At 44.0% G+C, this 20,900-nt stretch overlaps 1 protein-coding gene across 11 annotated transcripts in view; it reads left to right on the forward strand.

Moving 5' to 3' along the window:
• Positions 1–20,900, forward strand: part of Asph (aspartate beta-hydroxylase) — a 209,180-nt gene that overhangs the window by 12,505 nt on the left and 175,775 nt on the right. For 9 of the 11 annotated variants that reach the window (XM_050164096.1, XM_050164090.1, XM_050164038.1 and 6 more), the window contains 2 exons: positions 14,489–14,638; positions 17,591–17,659. In XM_050164096.1, the coding sequence (XP_050020053.1) occupies positions 14,489–14,638; positions 17,591–17,659 (219 nt within the window). Of the gene's footprint in view, positions 1–9,843; positions 10,203–14,488; positions 14,639–17,590; positions 17,660–20,900 lie in introns of those variants that run through there. The other 2 variants (XM_050164113.1, XM_050164104.1) reach the window with 2 other exon arrangements.

A 20,900-nucleotide genomic window follows, 5' to 3' on the forward strand; every position in this document is an offset into this window, starting at 1 on the left:
ATGTGCAGGGATTGTTGACTCGAATTGTCTCCTATGAACCTCTTTCTTCTGCTTCCTGGCTCCTTGTGGGGAACTTAGGAGGGAAGCAGCTGCAAGCAGTGAGGAGGAAAATGAACAAGGCGTCTTGAGTTTTCCTCAGAGCTAGACTGGCTACTTCTCCTGGCTGACTTGGACTACGGTCCTTGTGTGATCTAGGCTGTAGAGTACCCACTGGGATGGATTAGGTAGGCAGGGCCAACCATGCAGTCACTGGTACAACCGCTCAGCTCTGCTGCTGTGGCCTGGAAGCAGCCATGGCCAAGAGAGCCAGGAGGTGAATGGAACCATGAGGCAATAAAACCTGATTATGGCCACTGCAGTTGAATCTCTCATAAATCTCACATTATGAAATGTTTTTCTCTGACTTCCTTTTAACTGTTCTAAAAGTGAAACCATGCTTAGTGCCTGGCTCATACCAAAACCCAAACAAATACCAAAACCCAAACCCAAAAACATTAAAACTTGGTCATAGTCTAGTTTGGTTTAGAATACTGCAGAGGCTAGGGGTTGCTGTAGCGTGGATAGCATGTGTTTTGGTATCCGGTGTTAAGCAGCTTCCTGGGCAGGCTGGGTCCTCTGCACTCTTGGTGTGTTAGTATTGAGCTCGAAAGCAGGTGCTCAGCTCACAGGAATGAACACACACAGATGAACATTCCTCTGTTCAGTCCGAAAGGACGCTGAGGTGAGAGAGGGCTGGCCGTGCTGTTTTCTGTCTTGCTTTTGATACCTTAAGTTCTCAAGAATGGCATCTATGGGGGATTTCTTAGGTTTGTGCTCTAGGCAAGAACATAAAAAATCCTATTGATAAGTATCAGAGGTAAACAGAATTCTAAGAACATGTGTGCTTCATAGGTACAGAGAACTGTTGAGGTGGACAGGTTAAGTCCATTGGGTGTTAGAATGTTTAGACAGCATGCTGCGGGTTCCCATCATCTTCTCAGGTCCTGTCCACAGGAGGCTGTTCAGTAGTAACAGAAGAGGGATTCCTGGCACTCTTTTATCCACACTCATGTGTGTGTGTGTGTGTGTGTGTGTGTGTGTGTATGTGTGTGTGTGTGTGTGTGTGATGCTTCACTTATTTGCAAGGTTTCAAATTCCCTTTTTATTTTTAAACGTGACTCAAAAGAATGGGCTAAAATTATTCATGTAAATACTGAAGTGTGGAGTCATCTGATGAGTTCCCCCCCCCTTTTTTGGTTTCCTATTTTTAAGTTCCTTTGTAAGAGTTATGAGTATTTTCTTTTTGAAGCTAAGATTTGCCAATTTCCATTTGAAGATTCCAGTTTAAAAGGTGGATATTTTAAGTGTTATAAACAGTGGTTTGTGTCAGTTAGCACTCGAGAATTCTGTACATTGGAAATTCAGTGGTGTAATTTTCCCAGCTGGCTCCTTGTATCCTGCTCTCCTGTTTGCCCTTTCTCTGAGCAGCACGGGTTTCACTGCCTTTCAGTTCCTCTTCCTTGGGTTGTAAGTTAAGTTGCCTTTCTGATTCACAGGGTGGGGATTTAGAGTGTTGCCTTTCTGATTCACTACTGTAGCAAGGGACAGGGATTTAGAGTGTTTGCTGAATAAAGGAATGAACTGATATGTGGGGAAAATCTATGGAAAACATTTAAAATTTGCCATCCAAAGAGTTATGTTTACATCCTACAATCCATGCTCGTTTACAGAGCTGATCTGTGTTGCCAGTTCGACTTTGATGGTGACCCAGCACTTTTCATGTAAAGCAGTATTTTTAGCCCATTGTTGTCATGGTATCATATTTAAGCACCAGGATTTTGCCTTGAGCACCTGTTAGCACATGTGGGTCTTGTATGAAGCCTCAAAAATTGCCCTTTGCATCTAGTCAGTTCTTTGTGGGAGTTAGGCTCTTGCTGTGAGGATTAGGGCAAAGCGAGTTAGATCAGGAGTGTGGGACATTTTTGAACATGGTCGCTATGTGGGTCATAATTTGGTTCATGATTGGGGTATGTTGGGAAGGGAGCGCACACACAGATGGACATGTGTGATAACCAGAGTCAAAACTGTGCGCACGTCTTGTTTCCCAGATAATTTCACATTGCTTTATCATTGGATTGAGACAAAAGAATTTTTATTCTGTTTTAGATTTTTGTGCAGTGAGGTTTAAGGCACCAGGCCCAGCATGGGCTAAGCCTTTGTGGGTCTCAACCTGAGACGCGTGACCCCTGTGGGGGACAAACATCAGATATCCTATATATCAGATACTTAAAATATGATTCATATCAGTAGCAAAATTAAAGTTATGAAGTAGTAACAAAATAATTTTATGGTTGGGGTTCACCACATCACAAGGAACAGCATAAAAGTGTTGCAGAGTTAGGAAGATTGAGAACCAAAGGCTTTTCTAAAGTTTTAGAACTGTGACCACAACCAGCGGTTCTGAGTATTTCAGCATTGAGAATATAGAAGTCAGAAGAGGCAGGAACCTTTGGGGACAGATTTCTATGTTTGTTAAGGAAAACAAGAAGTAGTTTCAGAACAACTGTAAACTGATAATTTCAAAGTAAATTCTGTCAGTAAAAAGTATCCTAAGGTGCCTCGCACGGCATCTGTCAACATCTGGAGACACGATATTTATCAAGTTCAGGATGCTGAAAGCATCATTTTGTTATGTATTTGGTAGACATTACACATCGGGCAGGATTCAACCTTGATATTTCTCAGCTTTGTTGGAAATTTTGAAAATGCCCTGGGGTCAAAGGTGTGTAGGCCCAAAACTGTGAGTCCAAAACTAGAGCCTTGTTGGATGGTCAGAGAGTTGACTGGGGTAGCTATGAGTCCTGACTCGGGATGTGATCACTTGGTTCTTTTGACATAAGATAGCTCATAAAAGCAGAGCCATTCCATCCTGACAGATGGTCAGGATTTGTAAGTGTACTTTGGTTCCTTCTTTTGTAATATGAGGTCACCTGGGGAGTAGTTGCCTTCAGGATGTTGGTCTAGGGTAGCTTTGCTGCCTAAACAACAAAATGCTAATGACTTAATATCTCGGTGTTGAAACAATTAACAGTTCGAGTTGTCCTTTGTACCATGTTAAATAAGTCTTTTGTTACCTTCTTTTTCTTTTGTATTGGAGTATAAAAATATATAAAAAATTAAACACAGACAATTTCAATATTCACTGGAATGCCTTCCTGGCACTATTCTATGGTTTCTGTTTTATTATTTTTCATGTGTCTTTGTATTCTTTACTTAGATTTCTAAAGCCCCACACCACTACCCTAGCAAGAGGGGTTTTGTCGAGGCTGGTCCCCGAAATAGGGCGCCCAGTGTACATTTATTGGGTAGTAAAAGATTCCTAAGGGGTGTATGGTGGTGGTGGTGATGCTGGTGCTGGTGGTGCTGATGGAGAGAAGAGATGAAGGAAGGAAGCAAGGAGGCCCGGAGGGTGGCCTGGGCCTTGCTAATGCTGCATTTTAAGCTGGGCTGATGGAAGTGCAGACTTGGGTTTGTTTTCTGGAATTCTGCCACAGGGCAGTCTATTGGCATCCTTCCAGCCATGGTGCCTCTCTCCACAGCCTCAGCCAGGAGAGCACAGTTTGTTTCTGGCTGCTGTAATCCATAGAAAAGGCTGTGCAACTCCTTCCTGACCATCCTGGGGAGCAACTCCCCATCTCTCCGAGCTGGAGCTGTGGAAAACTGGTAGAGGGTGGATGGAGGGCCTAACCTGTGCTCGGCAATCACTGGACTTCATTCTTCTGTCTTAGTGGTTTGGAGAGCTTTTTCTCCTGTGAGTTTGAGAACCGTTACATTGATGGCGACGAGATGAGGGAATTTGCACAACTTGGCAGTGGTTTGAATGTACTTCCCTCCCAGTTTAGGTACGTGAAACACTTAAGTACTGAATTAATTTTTAAAAACTTTTTGATACTGAACAGGGGGCAGTTGTAGGGAGACAGGCTTTGCCTTGGAAATGTATGAAGTCCTAGAAGACTTCTCTTCCTTCAAGGTTGACCAGAGGAGGGCGTGGTTAATCCGGTACTAGTCAGCCTGAGAGAAGGAAGTCATTCAGTATTTCCAAAAGTGTACATTGCCTTCTAGGTGCAAAGGGAATGTTCAGGGATGAGTGACATCTACCCTTCTGTACCTGTACGTTCCCGAAGCAGAAGATTGTCTTAAGCTGTCTATACCGGGATGTGCTGACTGTTGTCAGAGCGTTTAATAGAGGAGGGGAGGCCTCCTTGAGGCAGAGATGTCAGCGTAGACTGAAGAGGAAACAGTGAGTCAGGGGGCAGAGCAGTGATGCACGTGTGCTGTGTGGTGGCAGCACCAGGACATTCCGGGAACAGCCTGGGCAGAGAGCAGAGCACGAGGCCCAATACAGAGTGCGAAAGTGGCGTGGTTATTTTTTTTTTATTGTGGCTAGACTGTGAAGCAGCTCAGAGGAAATGAAACAAAGCTGAGGTTAGAGAAGCTGTCTGGAGCCAGCGCAACTGATCGCCCAGGCCGGCTTGAAGAGCTTCTATTTCTTCTATTTTATCTTGAGAGTAGTGTGGGGCCACTAAAAATTATATTATTTTCTAAAGAGCTCACCCATAATGGAATCAGGTTAAAACACAAGCCATGAAGTTATGTTAAAGTAGTCAGACTGGTGAGGGAGAATTTGGGTTGGGAGGGAACATTTTCTCACCCTCTCCTGTCAGAGCATACACACGGGTTAAGAACAGCCACCGAGACAGATGACCAGGTCCCCGCCAGAGGGCTCAGTGGGTAAGTGTGTGCAAAGGAACAGAAACCGTATAAAGATGGAAGGGAAAACTGATTCTCCAGCATTATCCTTTGGCCTTTACAGGCACACAGGGGCGGGCACTACAGCTCGAAAACTGACAAGGATATTCAGGCTCTAGGGGAGCCCACATCTTTGCATAACTGTACCCCTTTCCTGGTAGTCAGGTAGGAAAACAGACCCACGAACCTTCAGAGAAAGGGTTCAGGGTAAATTCTAAGCTTCTTAGAAGTGATGCATGACTCTGACCTTGCAGAGGAAGGGAGGGTGTCGGAGACCTGCTGAGTTGCAGGGTAGCCATTCACAGAGGGCATTTAGGAGACAGCTACCTGGATTGGTAGCCGAAGGGGAGAAATGTGGTAACCCTGCAGACAGTAGCTGGAGTGAGCTGTGTTGGTGGGCAGAGGACCAAGCTTAGAATTTTTCATACTTCACAGTCACATGGTGGAGAATGACCCAGCAAGGAGAGTGGAAGTCAGAAAGCCCAGGGAGTGGTGGGAACGGCAGAAGAGTCTGAAGGCAGGGCAGGAAGAAACGGGCAGAGGGAGAGAATTCTGCTAAGAGGTCAAGTAAGTGGGAGCCAGAAAACTTTCCACCTGACTTGATGATGTGGGAATCACTGGTGTGACATTGGGGAATCTGTGCTGGGGTGTGCTGACGTCAGGGCAGTGTAGACTTTGTAAGTTGTGAACAGGAAGTTAGAAGTGAAGAATTCTACTAAGAATTGTATGTGTTTGTGCGCATGCGCGCGTGCACGCGCAGGCGAGGGATAGGGAGGTCGCTGAATGATTAAGAGCATTCACTGCTCTTCCAGAGGACCCAGATTCAATGCCTAGTATCCACAAGGCAGCTCAGAGCTGTCTGGAACTTGAGTCCTAAGTGATCCGATGCCTTCATCTGGTTTCTGCAGGCAGCAGGCACATGTGTGGTACACAGACATACATGGAGGCAAAACACTCATGCTCATATACATATATACATACATCTGAATATAATCGAAATGTAATATATAAATATGACTTTACACACACACATACACACACAAAGGATCGTACCTGTGAAGAAAAGAAGAGCCCCAGAGCAGGGATGCCCATGAAGAGGAGTGTTCGGGAAGGCCATGTGGCAGGAGACACAGGCAGAAAGCTAGACTGGTGGTTGGCTCTCGGGAAAGTTGCCTGCTGCTCCTGATGTTAGGTTTCTTGGGGAGTAAGGCTCGAATCTGATAGAATGGACTTAAGGGCAGAGAAGTTTGAGGCATTTTCGCAGACGCGGGGAAGCTGTAATGAGCCGTAGCACCCCTGTGGCTGCTCTGGCCGTCAGTGAGGAAGATTGGCCAAGGAGCCCTTCATGCCACACCAGGGTTGTGAAAAGACTGAGCAGCAAATATGGCCAGGAGAGGACTTACATGGGGTCCCGGGTTCAAAGAGGTGGGGAGGCAGGTGGGCGTATCAATCATGTGACTATAATGAAACATCGTAGCTAATTTGATTGATAAAGAGGTGAAGTTTGTTGTAATGGTTCTAGAAAGTTCATCACCAGGTTGGATGTTTTCGTCACCCTGAGCCTCTAGGGAGAGCAGCCAACCGTGGAGGTGCACGGTGGAGCGAGCAGCGGCCCTACTTTACAGAGTCAGGAAAACTGAGAGGCCAGGTGGATTCCCGCCTTTGAGAGACACCGCAATAACCCGAGGACTGCTTCCGAGACTCTGCTTCCTGGAGGCCCCACCTCCTCTCGGCATTACCCTGGAGACGTGGATCGGATCAGCTGTGGGGTATCACCCACACTGAAAACACAACTAGTTGGGGGAGTAGAAATAGGAGAGCTATGGAATCCGAAGCTGTCAGCAAGTAGACAGACTGAAAGAGGAGAGTAAGAAGCTCCAGGTCATCCTAACGGCAGGGCTGCCATTGCAGAGAATGAGTGGCTGGGGACGAAAGAAAGGAGGAGGCCAGCACTGACGGAGAGGCCTCCTGGATTTCTACCTGGCAAGTGTTTAGTGACAGGTGCAGCCCGTGGCTAGGGGGATGTGGATCTTGTCTCTTGGGGTCTCAGGTCCCATCAGGTTGATATTAAGTTCCCGTTCCAGGTTTGTTCCCGCAGGTAGCCGGCGTGCTCTTCCTCCCAGCCGCTGCTGCTTTGATAGTGACCGTCAGCTTCGTTGTCTGTGGTGCTGTTGATTTGCCATACACACATCCAGTTTATTTTTAATAACGTTTAGAAGTATTCTCCTTTACCAAAAAAGTTGCTGTCCTTACAGTTTCTTGCAATTCTGCATTTACTTCCTCTGCAGTAAATATGTAAATGATTTAAAACAATAACTCCGCAGTTTTCTCCCCTTACCCCACTGCACAGATATTTTTTGTCAAACTAGGGAAGAGAGACATTTTGTAACAATGCTTATGTAACCGTTGAGTAGTATAGGAGGAGAAGGAGGCTGACTGTCTCAGTCAGGGTTCCTATTGCTATGAAGAAACACCACCACCAAAAAGCAAGCTGGAGAGGAAAGGGTTTCTTAGGCTTCCCCAGTGTGGTCCAGCTCTGAGGGAATTCAGGACAGGAACTCAAGCAGGGCTGGACCCTGCAGGCAGGAGCTGAAGCAGAGTCCATGGAGGGGTGCTGCTTAAGGACTTGCTTCCTCTTGCTTACTCAGAGGACTTTTTTATAGAAGCCTGGCCCCCAGCCCAGGGATGGCCCCGCCCACCAAGGGCTGGGCCCTCGGTGCCCATCAATCCCAAATTAAGAAAATGCCCTACAGGCTTGCTGGCTGCTGAGTCTTCTGGAGGCATTTTCTTTCTTTTGTTCTTCCTTCTTTTTATTTATTAGTCGTGTCTTTCACATCATACATCTCCATCCCAATCATTTCCATGTCCATTTGTATTCACCCTCTCCACCTCAAAATAAAGTAAGATAAAATTTGAGAGAAAAAAGAAAAATAAACAAAAAAAGGATCTCATCGTGGAAGCTGTAGCTTGACACAGTGACATAGTGAACCCTTTTGTCCATACGTTTACTTGCAGGTGTTCATTGCAAAGAGTCCTTGGTCTGGTTCGAGGCCTCTGGTTTCTAGCACACTATCAATGCCGGGCCCTCACTGGAACAACCCATGGTTATCCTGCTGCTGCCCTGTGCTGTGGAGATCCTGCGGCTTTGGGTTTGGCGGGCCAGTCGCTTCATGTGCTCCAGCAGATCACCGATGGGGTGGATGTTGGGCTGGGTCAACTCATAACCCTGGTTCTGGGATTGGGCAGTTGTGGGGTTGGTCAGCCCGCCAGCTCTCCCTTGTCCTCACCATCAGGGTGAGCTCTCCTGCGTTATTCTTGCAAGTTCACCCCTCGCAGAGATGAGCAAGGGGCAGAGCCAGTAGTTCTCCCACTTTCAGATTCTTAGGGTGGGTCCCCCACACCTACACCTTCAGGGTCCTTTCTGCTGTGTTGCACAGGTATGGCTTAGGGGCAGGGGAAGCTCTCCCACCTGCCTCGGGTGCTGATGGGGGGTGGGAGGAAGACATCCCTCCCTTGCCATGCCACTACATGACAGACGAGTAATGGGGACGACTTTCCCATGCTCACCCGCACTTTTGCCAATGAGGTTCGTTTTGTTGTGCTGCCCAGATGAGGGGCAGGGCCTGCGGAGGCACTTTCTTAATTGAGGCTCCCTTCTTTCAGATGACTATATAATTTGTGTAAAACTATCCAGCATATTAAATAACCATAGGGTATATGGTCATGGTTGGGATTAGTCTGCAAGGAATAACCGGATCTGTAGGATTTAGGCTGGCCCTGATTGAATGGCTATGATTCTTACATCAGTTAATTGATAACTGTCTTGTAGTTTCTAACGTGACGGCCCTACCACAGCCTGCTCAGGAGCCCCTCAGCACTGGTTGTATTGGGGATAAAGAGGGTGATCCGGGAGTGAGCAAGCAGATTTCTGCACTGGTTCTGAGTAATCACAGAAAATGTGGCGTGGATGCCTCAGCAATCATGTGTGTGTGTGTGTGTGTGTGTGTGTGTGTAAGATCTATTTCATAAGCAGGGAACTGATATGCAGAGGTGTGCTGTCTCCCCAGATGACAGAAGCTGGGACACAAACCCCCGTCTCGAAACCATACCAGGCCAGGGCCTCGTCAGTGTGGTGGTTCTGTGCGTCAGTCGGTTGTGGCATGGTCTTCTGGCCCTGCAAAGTGTTCCTTATCATTCTCATACCTTCCAAAGAAGCTTCCAGAATAGCTAACCTATTTGTTTCAAATGTTGTGTGATAATATAGTGTTATATTGGTAAAAGGATAACAGTTACCTGAAGGCCGTCTTTAAGTCCGTCCTAGGAAACCAGGACACAGGTTGTTTTGTTCCGTGTCCCTGTTACCTTCTTCACCCTGTCTCCTGTCGAGACCAAGAAACCTTGACTCATTGACTCTTCAGAAGGGTTTAAATGCTTTATTTGCTCATAGAGACTTAAGATGGAGAAGCCGCTTTGAAAGGTTGCTGCTTGCTCTAGATTCTGCTTGCTCTGAATTTCCCTTATTAATTAGAGCTCCAATGAATTCTATAAACTGCTAATCTTAGAACAGTTAAAAAAAAAAAAGGACATTAAAATTGGGGCCATTTCATTTCCCAGAAGGGAACATTGGATGTGGGATTTCATGGCCTCTGTCCAGTACCTGTTTTGAGGTGACCCCTCCCCCATTCCTCCTCTCTTTCCTTCCCTCCAGTTTCTTTCCTTCAGTGTCCCACAGCCCTCTCTTGTCTCCCAATAAATTTTTTTTTTTTTTTGTGCTTTGGCTTTAGTTTTGCTGTTGGAAGGGTTATTCCTGGGATGATAATGTTGTGACTCAGGATTCTAGAGAATTTCTTGTCATTCATGATTTGTCTTTCTTCAAACAACTTGCCTACTAAATAGTCTTGCAGGCTTTTGATTAAAATTCTGAAGGACCAAAGTAAGCTGGCTGTGGGCTTGCAACCACATGTGGGCTTCTTTACTTGCTGAATGACTAGGTGTTAAAGTTGAGGCCCTGGCAGCCTAGTCCAAAAAAAACTACTCTGTAGGTGGGGTGGTTGGTGTGTTGCCCTGTGCGCTGGCTGTCCAGCTGTATTGTCTTTCGGAGCTTGGAGCTGTAAGAGATAGCCACCATCAAGCAGGGACTCCATCCCGAGTGGGAAGGGCTGCAGGGTCGCCAGGAGCGAGCGCTGCCCATCTGAGTGATTAGCAGCATGTGGCCATGAGGAAGGGACCTCTAAAAATAGCTGCTGAGCAGTCAGGTCGAGTTTCAGCTCTGGAGCCCTTGGCCAGGACTGGTGGTGCAGTTCTCGCAGGAAAGGGCACACTGGGTGGCCCACACCTCCTGGGAGCACCTTAGTTTTGTCCCTTCGGTGTGTTTTATGCACGGATTGAAGAAATCAGAATGGCTGAGGATAAAGGTATATGTCTATTGTTTGGATGGAAAGGGGGTTTAGAACTAGCTGACGTCGCTCTTGCTTATTTTCAGGGGGGCCCTGTTCAGACGTTTTTGCCTAGAAGCTTTGTGCCTCCTGCATTGTCTTTCCTGAATTTCTGGAACAGTCGGCTTTTCCCAGTGGCTGGGTTTTAATGGAGAAATCTATCTTTAACCTGAATAGGTTTTGCTGTCCTAACTTAGACTCTCAATATATTCTTCTACCACAAATCACATTTTATAAGCTTCTAGAGTCTGATATGTCGGTCACAATGAACCTAAAGAATTGTGTGTTCAGATTTCTTGTAAAAATATGAGAAACAAGGGATATGTAAGTCTCATATTAGTGAGCATGCTTGGATCGAGCAGCCTTACCTTATATGGAAATTGACCTACTTCATGTGAAGCAGAGGGTAAATGAAAAACAAATAGAAGGCACTAGAATTATGTTTCTTAAATTGACGCTCTCATTTCCTTAATGTGTTGACTTTGCTTTTTTTGTGTGTATCTTTTTTTCCTTATAAGCAAAGATCGTCTTTTTGTTCGTGTAAAACATATGTATCGGGTAGGTATATAGAAACTCCATAGAAGAAGCTGTTGTTTTAAGACTTTAAATGCTCAGTTTAGTACCAGGGTGAATGCCCGGCACAATGCCCACTAACAGTTACCGACGAATGACTTGTAGTTTACTTAATGGCAAGTGAGTCACTAGCCAGCGTGCAGTGGCCTTTTGTCCCGAGCCCGTCTGGTTCAGTCTTTTCTTCTGACTGTTGGGACCGATGCCCGCATGGTGATGTTCTGTCCCCACTGTGTGGGAACATTTTCTCATGAGGGCATCATTTTGATGAGGCAGCATGGAAGACAGTGAAGGCCAACTTCACTTTCATTTCAGAAGATGAGTTGCCATGTCCTTAACTCGAGGAAACCTCCTTGGTGACTGCAGTTTCTGGATCTGGAGCTAGAAAACAAGATAAAGACCGACTTAGATTTATTTTGCTCTAAGAAAATAGCATCACGTGCTGGACATCGTTCCAGAATATTTTTGTCATAACGTCTGGATTTGAATTTGTTGGTGGTGTTTAACACCCTTGGGAAGGGTTTGCTGTACCACACTTCCTTCATTTGAGTCAGGAAACCCAATCTGCCCCTGGGGACTAGGCACAGCACATTTACAAAGGGACAGGCCAAGCACGTGGCGCGTGTTCCAGAAAAAGGCTCCCAAGAGACGTCTGGGTCCTTAGGTCCTGCTTAGTTTTCTCCACACTCACAGGAAAGACTGTAAAGTGCTCGTAGAGTCTCCTATGACTCGGTGCTTTTATCCTTTATGGAACTAACAAGTATTAATAGTAATGAGGTTAATGATGCTACAGTATTACACTGTTTGACATTGTAAAGGGATAAAGTATTTTTAACAATTTGCTATTTTAGTTAACGGGGAGCAATAGAAAAGATGGTGACTATGGCCATGTCCAAGAGCCGATAAGACAAGGATTCAGTCTATTGTAGTTTTATCATTCATTTTAAATGAATAATTTGAGATATATTTCACTTTTTAAAAAGATTTACTTTTGTTTTTAATTATGGGTGCATGCACAAGAGTTCAGATTCGCATAGGGGCCAGGGACATTGGATTCCTCTGGGGCTGGAGTTACAGAGAGTTGTAAGCCACTGATGTGGGTGCTGGGAACTGAGTCCAGGAGCAGTACACACTCTCGATCACGGAGCCATCTCTCCAGCACGTATGCATTTGTATGTTATATGAAAGTGAAATGGACTGGAGAGATGGCTCAGAGGTAAAGAGCACTGGCTGCCCTTCTAGTGGTCCTGACTTCAATTCCCAGCAACTACATGGTGGCTCACAACCATCTGTAATGAGGTCTAGTGCCCTCTTCTGGCATGTATGTATACATAATAAATAAATAAATAAATAAATAAATAAATAAATAAATAAATCCTTTAAAAAAATAAGATTTTTTTTCCTATATAGCATAGGGAAAATATCTTCATGTTTATAAAAGTAGTGAGCCAATCCCAAACCCTGCTACCGAGTTTGTGGTACGCTATGGCCCACAGAAGTTAGCCATCTTGCCCCTTATTTTGAAAAATTCCAGCAACAGCTTATTTTGTATTATTTTTAATGATTTGTGTGATTGCTCATGACATATAAACATACAGGAAAACATGGTCCCCAACAATAAAATGTCCTCTCCCAGAAGACCTGGGTTTGGTTTCAGCACCCACACGGTGGCCCACAGCTCAAGTTCTAGGGGATCTGATGCCCTCTTCTGACTTCCGCAAGGACCAAATGCTCAGGTGATGAACAGTGTACGGGCACACAAAATACTCACACATAAAATAAAATACGTCTAAAGAAAGAATATCTTTATAACACGTACAATTTCAATTTTCTTTCTGAGCAATGCATTGGAAGTACTTGGCTGCCTGATCCACCCGTGTTCTTCCCCTAGAGTGTGTGGAGGCAGAAGGCAGATTCTGAGTAAGCTGATGGAGGTGGGGGTCATGGGGCCAGCCCTCATTAGACACAGAGCTTAGGACTGCACAGGTCATTTTCTGAGTTCTGCCCAACGTGCAAGGCTGATGTGGACGAATGCCTTCCTCTTTCTCCTGTACCAGATGATGACTCTGTCCCCGAGAATTCAGTGGTTCTGAGGCAGGCAGTGCCCCATGTAAGGGATATTTGGGATATATGGGGGGGTCTACCTCCCTTGGACCTGGGGGAACAGGACATGACAGATGACTTACCACATGAGGAACAGCCACACAAATGTCCTGCTAAAGCGTCAAGAAACACCTTCTGCAGAAAGATAGGCAGGTTGCCATGAGGGTCACATGTGATGCACATGACAGCGTGGTGGGAAGAAACCACCATGCCAGGTAGTGTCATGCTGTGTTGGTAGCATGCAGAAAAGTTTCCCTCTCCAACATGGCATTTGGAGGTATCAGGTAATTAAGTGTATTTACTTGTAGTTGTGGAATATAACATCCTCTTTCTAAAGATAAATTTGCAGACAGTGCTTACTTCATAAACAGTATGGACTTTTATACCTGGCAGTGGCTTTCATGAATTCTGTTTGCTTTGACCATCAGAAGACTATTTCTCGGAGAATGTAAGGCACACAAAGCATAGCAACACATGACAAATGACAGTTGAGCAGAAGTTTACGGAACCGTTTCCTGCATTAGGGCCAGTTGGCAGGCCCGTTTCCTGCCTCCCCACGCCCACGCCCGGCTGGATCTCCTGAAGGAGGAGGTGGAATTATGCTGTATTGCATCTTTTGCCTGTGATTTACGTTTCTGTGCTTTCTCCCCTTACTCAGCTTCCCGCAATATTGAATCATTTCGGAGGGATTTACTTTCTTCTGTGGCAGTTAACACAGGTTAGGGTGGTCTACTGTATAAATAGGATATGAAATAGGATCCATCTGCATCTCTGATTTCATTAAGAGAGCTGGCATGCGCTGCACGTCAAAGGCTGTCAGCTGCATTGTTGACTGTGCCTTACTGGGGGTTGGCAAGAGACTGCTCCCTAAGAAAATAGCCGCCCACCAGCACCAGGAAGAGGCAGCAAACCGTGAAGGAGCTGGCAAAGCCAGAGGGCACCGTGAAGATCAGCACTAACTGTTAAGGGACTAGGGAGCCTAGCAATAAAGAAAGCATCAGGAGTGGAAGGCAAAGCCGAATGTCTGTCCCAGTGTCCGTGAGAGTTGCTAAAGACTTAGGCTCTTGTGTTAAAATGAAAGCTGAATGGCCTTGGCTAGTTGGAAAGTTAATTTTTTGGACAATGCATGGAAACAGTGAGAAATATCAAACTGGGGCCAGTATTTTCCTTGTTACAGGAAGGCAAGAACATGAAGTTTTACTTGTGTTTATGGCATACCAGTGTCTGCTACTTACCACAGGCGGGGTCCATGTGACCGTTTCGACATAAAAGTGTTCCCACGAGGACTGTTTGACAAAGGACTTGGAAGGAATGTATGTGCTCAGCCGTCATATTAAAAAAAAAAAAAAACAATAGCCCACCAGGAGTTTACTTCTGTTCAAAATTAAGATTATTTAAATCTGGTAATTGAGTTTGAGTAGAAAGTTTGTTGTGTTCAAAGTCATAATTTTGTGTGACACACCTTGAGAATTTAGGTAAAACCTATTTTTAAAGTGATCTGTCAAATTACTGTCAAGATAAACGAGTGGGAAGTTCAGCCAAGTGTTTTCTTCTTCTGTGCTGGCACCTCACGTTTTCCTTTCTCCACACAGAGGCGAAGCAGGGAGGACACAGGAACGGGAGGCGAGGAGGGATTTCCGGAGGCTCCTTCTTCACCTGGTTCATGGTCATTGCACTGCTGGGCGTCTGGACGTCTGTGGCCGTCGTGTGGTTTGACCTTGTGGATTATGAAGAAGTTCTAGGTAAGAATTAGGCTCAATCTCTCTAGTGAGTTTGCAAGAGGAGAAGTGGTAGTCCTTGGTACTCTGCACGGCTTGTTATTACATCTCTGGGATTGCTTTCCATTAATTCTTCATAAAGTGAAAGAAAAGGGTGCATTACCAGGGCTGCCCGAAAGTAGTGGCGTTAATTTTGATGATTTCTATGTAGGCTCTTTGTGTATTGTGGTATATAGAAGCTTCCATCAGAACAAGTTTTTTAGACTCATTTTCATTATTTTCTGTACTTTATATTTTTGATTCAATTTTGGTATGAGTTTTGAAAATTCTAGGCCATGAACTACTTCCTTTAGTGGGCTTAGCTCTGAGATAGCACCTCATTCCATGGCCCAGACTGGTCTGCACCCTATAGTGAATCTCTTGCTGTGCCTTCCAGTGTTAGGGTTAGAGAGCTGCAATGGTGGACTTGCAAAACCTCCCTTTAGCAAGGGTTTAAAAGGACCCGTACCATATCTGTTGAGACCGGAGTGTGTGTGGACATGGATGCATGGGTGCTCAGGTAGCTGCTGCTGGTCCTGTGGGCAGCTGGGGCGCCTCTGCCTCTGGGCTCTTTAAGGAAGTTCCTGGGGCTATTTCTAATAGTGTCTCACCTTCTTCTGCTTTTCCCCTTTTCTTCACATAATCACTAAAGTTTTAAAGTTTTTATTTATGTGCCTTAGTGAGTGTCCACTGTGTGTGTGGGTACCCACAGAGGTCAGAGTTGGGCAATGGATCCCTGGCAGCTGGATTTATGGGTGGTTATGAGCTCCCGATCTGGGTGCTTAGAAGTGAAAAAAAGCACTTTTAGACACTGAGCCATCTCTCTAGCCACACTGAAGTTTTTAAAAATGATTTGTCTTATATGAACCATTTCTTATTTTATCTTTTTTAAAAATGGAGAGAAATGACATAAGCTAAATATCATAAACATTTGAAAGTCTACATTTTATTTTTTAATATATACATCATTTTGCGCAATCACCATCTAATTTTAGAACGTGTCTATTACCCAGTCTTCCCCAGACATTCACTCCTCCCTCACCATTTTGACTTTCTGGGATTATTTTGGGTGCTCTGAGTACAGCATATACATGCATGTGGCCTTTTGAATTGCTCCGCCTACACTTGGCATCATTATATGAGTAAGATTCAGAGTAATACGCGATTATACATAGGTGCCACGCTCTGTTTATCTAGTAGTCATTGCCAATCATCATTTGTGTTTCCCTTTGGGCAATTATGAAATATGACCTCCCTCTTTAATAATGCAGTTAAAGATATGGACTGGTCAGTAAAAAAAAATACACATTTGTTACTGTTGTGTTGAAGACCCACCCCCTGCCATGACACCCCTCGTGCCTGTCATCTTCCGTAGGGGAGAGGAGAACAATGAATAACACAGAAATCTTACATATGCTCTGTTTCCCCACTGACAGTTTTCTCTCTTACTACCTTAAGGGAAGTGTCTCCAAAGACATAATAAATGAAAAGAATTTTAGTTTGGCACAAGCAAAAACTATGACTTCATTAACTTACAGTGCTGTGTTGCTGGGTAATGTGTGTACCTTTGATGATAAATAACATCTTCGTGTTTTTGCATGCATGCAGCCAAAGCAAAGGACTTCCGTTATAACTTATCAGAGGTACTTCAAGGTAGGCTCCTGGAGATGCATTTTAAGTGTAGTGCATCTGTCTCTAAGACCTCATACTTACTCTGTTACTTTAGACATCTACATCAAGAATGTAAGTCACAGGACCAGCTCCCCTTGGAAGGCTCTCAGGAAGGGTGTGCCTTTCTGTTTTCGCAATGGTATTAAAGTACTTTATGACCTACAGGCGGTTACTTTCATTTTCTTAGCAGAAGGAGAATGTCTTCATCCCACAATCTTACGGTTTTCTTGTGTGTGTACTGAGCAGACTTTTGTGTAGCAAAACCGGAGCCACAGTCCTGGGAATTTTTGTTCTGTACCAAAATTCCTGTCTGTCCCTAGATAATCCTTCAATGTACTTTGAATTAAAGAACTGGAATCAGTAGTTATTGCAAGCTGTTTTTCATAATAATGCTATAGTTTTGCTTTTTAAAATACTGCTGTGTACTATGTTTTTTCCCATAGGGCTTTGTCCAATAGTCAATTATAAACCGTGTTGATTTTGGAATTTTTTTTTTTTTTTTTTTAGGGTATGGGCTGTAGTAGCATTTGAAATGCTAAGCCTTATAGATAGCACCCTGAAAGCGTTGGCAGAGCACATCAGTGCTGAGCAAGGCTAAGTGTTCCCCCTTCCCCCTAAGTAATGGATGTCCACTGTCCAGGACATTTTGATGTGGGTAACCATTCATTTTTCCCTTGTCATTTCAGGAAACCTCCAGTTTTATATGTTTTACTTTTGGGACAGCCCCATCCCCTTAAGCTGATGCCTACTTTTTTGTTGTAATCTGTTGTTAAGGATCAAACAATTCTTTACTGCGTAAAGTACTTACGCTCTCTGTTGATTTGTTTATATTTGATCTTTATTTGAAGCTTAGGCTGCATTCATCGTTGATAGGTAAATGATGTTTTACATCTTAGAAACATCATATTTTACGTGATTGTTTGACTGTTAGAGGCGGGCCGATTTTTTTTTATATATGTGCCAATTTTTATGTAAAATGTTTTAAAGAGAATAATCAAATTATTGTGAAGTGATAGGATCAGAATATTCCTGAATCTTTGGGGGAAATACCCTGACACTCGTATGTCAGAATCCATTAGCCGCACACTTCTTGAATCTGTAGGTGAGCCACCTGTGGGTTTTGGTGATGTATTCTTATGGTTCTGCTTTGCAGGAGTAGAAGGCGGGGGAAAGTAACACTTGAGGTGTCTAGCAACAGTGAGAGATGGATCATTACTAAATTTGTTTCCTCTTTTCCCTGTGTCTGTCATTTCTCTCCTGCTGTAGGAAAACTAGGAGTCTATGATGCAGACGGCGATGGAGACTTTGATGTGGGCGATGCCAAAGTTTTGTTAGGTAAGCACATTGCTTTCCTCCTTTCCGTTAGAAGGCTTAGAGACTGAAGTCAAAAGAATATTTTTAATATTCCTTAATGTTAGACTTATTAAATTACATGTGGAAAAGTATAGTAAGTTTTATGGAAGTTATTTTTTTGACTTAATATTTCATTTTGTTGATATACTAAATGACCACTCCTCCATTTTGACTTTTCAAATCGCTTTGGTAAGTAAGTGAGCATGTCGTTAGTTCTTACACATCAATTTTTAATAATGATAGCTTCGTTTGTGTTTTCAGATTTAAACATTTCATAGTTTGAACTTGATGGTCAGAGAGATAGATAATGTCCTCATGTGCTTTCAAATGAGGAACAATTTGTTAAAAGCATCATTTAGTATAATTTATTCTGACTTTATGATGTAAATTTCTCCATGCAGAAACAGATTAGGGCCAGCTCTGCTTAGCCTTCATAATAAGGCCACATCAGGGCAGCATGCTCAGTGTAATAGGACCACAGATGAAAATGTGTATTTCAGAAGGCTGACAGAAGCTCATTTTTGAAATAAAACCATGACAGTAAATGTCTTTATTATCTTATTTGTCTATAACATTTTACATTAATAAAATATGAACTAGTGGTCTTTAATCACGTTTCTTTTTTGGAGGGGGGGGCACCTCTCTGTCTTTGTAATTCCATTACCAGCCAGGTGTTTCTTAAAGTAAAGATTGGTATTTCCTCATTGTTTTAAAATAGTGTCTTAATAGAAAGGATAGTGCTGACTAGAATATGCAGATTTTGTGTAATGTAGCCTGTTATTTCTGGTTTTAAGCAGTTCATTTCCTTTTTCTGAGTATGAAACTATTTGTACTAAAGCTTCATATAAAATCATTTAGCAAAACAGTAGCTGTGGCCTGCCAATACCTGTGTACTGAGCTTCACAGCCTGGTAGATAAACTGGTCTGTGTGTTTACGGTCTCGAATAGAAAGATGCTGTAGCAGCTAGGCAGCTTTGCACAGTTAGTCGCCACTGCCTTCTAAAACAACTCTGAGCATGAAAGTTTTCATTATGGTCAGCCGTTCTGCAGCTTGACACTCAGCCCTCCCTGCTGTGTGTGCTTCATGCACAGCAGAGATAGGGTTTGCTACTTTCCGTGGTACATCCACTCTACAGCTTTCATGATAGGTCTTGACTTAATGGCTTTCTTGCCATAATTTCATCATTTTATATTTAAGTCGGAGTTTCAGTACATATATTAAATTCTCAGACAACTGTAGTTTTAGGCATGGGAAAGAAATAAAACCATGCACAATATAATATGTTAGGGTGATGGTATTTTCTTGCCATAAGTGGTCTCTTTGGTCCAAGATACTATTTTAAATGCATTCTGAATCATGAAACTTTTAAAGGCTAATGCCATATGAACCCTGTTGTATAATTTTCTTTTTTTAGCATTGGTAACTATAGTGTGTTTTGTATTTTAAACTATAGTATAAAAATTTGCATATAAACGCATGCGCGCACACACACACACATGCACACACACATACGCACTGGAATTATAGCCCCAAAGTCTACACTGCCTCAGTGAGTACCTGTACAGTTAGGATAGTCATTTGGAATAGAAACTGTGTAGCTACACATGGGATTTTACACTTTCAAAATTGGCTATACTTTGTTTACTTAACCACCACCCAAAATGAAAAATCCATAACGGAATTATACGTAGAAAATCCACTTGGTTTGGTTCCTAAGATATTCTGAGGTGTTTTTTGTTTTCTGTTTTTTAACCACTTTAAGTTGTTAGTTAACTTTAACTCTGAGACTAGCTGTTTGCAGGGCAACAGAAATGCTGTGAGCAGCTGTGTTTGTTCCTTTCATTAGGCTTGTGTGTCAGGAGGTAGATCGGGGGTGGGGGGCGGGACCACCTACTGAAGCTGTTCTACGTACAGGTCTCCGTTCTCAGCTTCTGACTTTAATAAAGATGAGCTGCCAGGCCCGTTGTCACCTGTCCCCACCCAGTGCGAGGTGCTCATCCTCTGCCCCAGTACAACTTTCGCTCTGCTTGGTTTGGATGATGTGGGTTCTTTTCTCACACACGAGGAAACTGAAGTCAGCTGTGCCTCAGGTACTTGCAGGTGTCTGCAGAGACGAACCCTGGTCCAGGGTTGTGAGGCTCTGTGGGGGAGCAGTTAGAGCACACACACGGCTAAGAAGTCAGACTCTTCTTTCCTTCCTATTGGGGTGATACCTTGGTCCCTAAGAGTATAGTTAGATGAAGGCAGGAAACCAAGGCTAGGGAGGGAGGGAGGGGGACAGGATTACAGAGCGGCACACAAATGTATGTGTTAAACTTCCACCATCTTGGCATTGATTTTATACCCCCCCACTGCCATTTGAAATCTAAATCTAAGCCATACTAATTTGTGGAAAGTCTACATACGTGTTGCTGTTGCTTTCCTTTGACATTTTAAGCCCCCTCCCTGCCCCATTAATTATTAATATAAAGGAGTGAGTAAATCAAGACCAATAGCTATCACTGATTTTGCTAATTCTAAGTCTCTGGGCACGCTTTGCAAAGGTCCAGATCCTGCCCTTGGATGTAGAATATTCCATTGTTGAGGTCAAATTGTTTAAAATGCAGGTGATTTGGGTTTCAGTTTGCTAATGAAATCTACATGAACATATGTGTGCAATGACAGTTATAAAGAGGCAATGAATTTGAAAGACAGCAAGGAGGCGGGCAGCAGTGGGAGGGCTTGGAGGGAAGACAGAGAAGGGAAAAATAATGGAGTTGTATCTTAATCTCAAAAAAAAAAAAAACCAAAAACAAAGAAAAAGAATGTTTCTCACATACTGCCAGTAGGAAATAGTCCCAGGACTCAGTGCTGAGAGTAATTTCTGTAGTAGCCTCACCCAAGGGTGCACACGGGCTCCTCCGTCCTACAGCTAGCACTTAGGTGACCCTTCTCAGGGCTGGTGCAGTGCTAAGGCGATGCAGCCAGCTGCTTCTGTACGTGCACTAAGTACAGCCTGGAAAGAAAGAGGAGGCCCTCGTGAGGACCATGGAGCTCATCTAGTGTGAAATGCACACTCACCGTGTGTGTGTGTGTGTGTGTGTGTGTGTGTGTGTGTGTGTGTGTGTGGTGAGAGGGGTGCGACCCTTAGATTCCGAGGAATTACATGCCCAGAATAGCGTTTCTCTCCAGACCAGTATTCCTGTTCTAAGAACTACAGATGCAGAGCTGTATTGTTGAGTT

This window comes from Alexandromys fortis, unplaced genomic scaffold (assembly GCF_014885135.2).
Source record: "Alexandromys fortis isolate MF-2015 unplaced genomic scaffold, M_Fortis_MF-2015_v1.1 scaffold_18, whole genome shotgun sequence".
Lineage (NCBI taxonomy): Eukaryota > Metazoa > Chordata > Mammalia > Rodentia > Cricetidae > Alexandromys > Alexandromys fortis.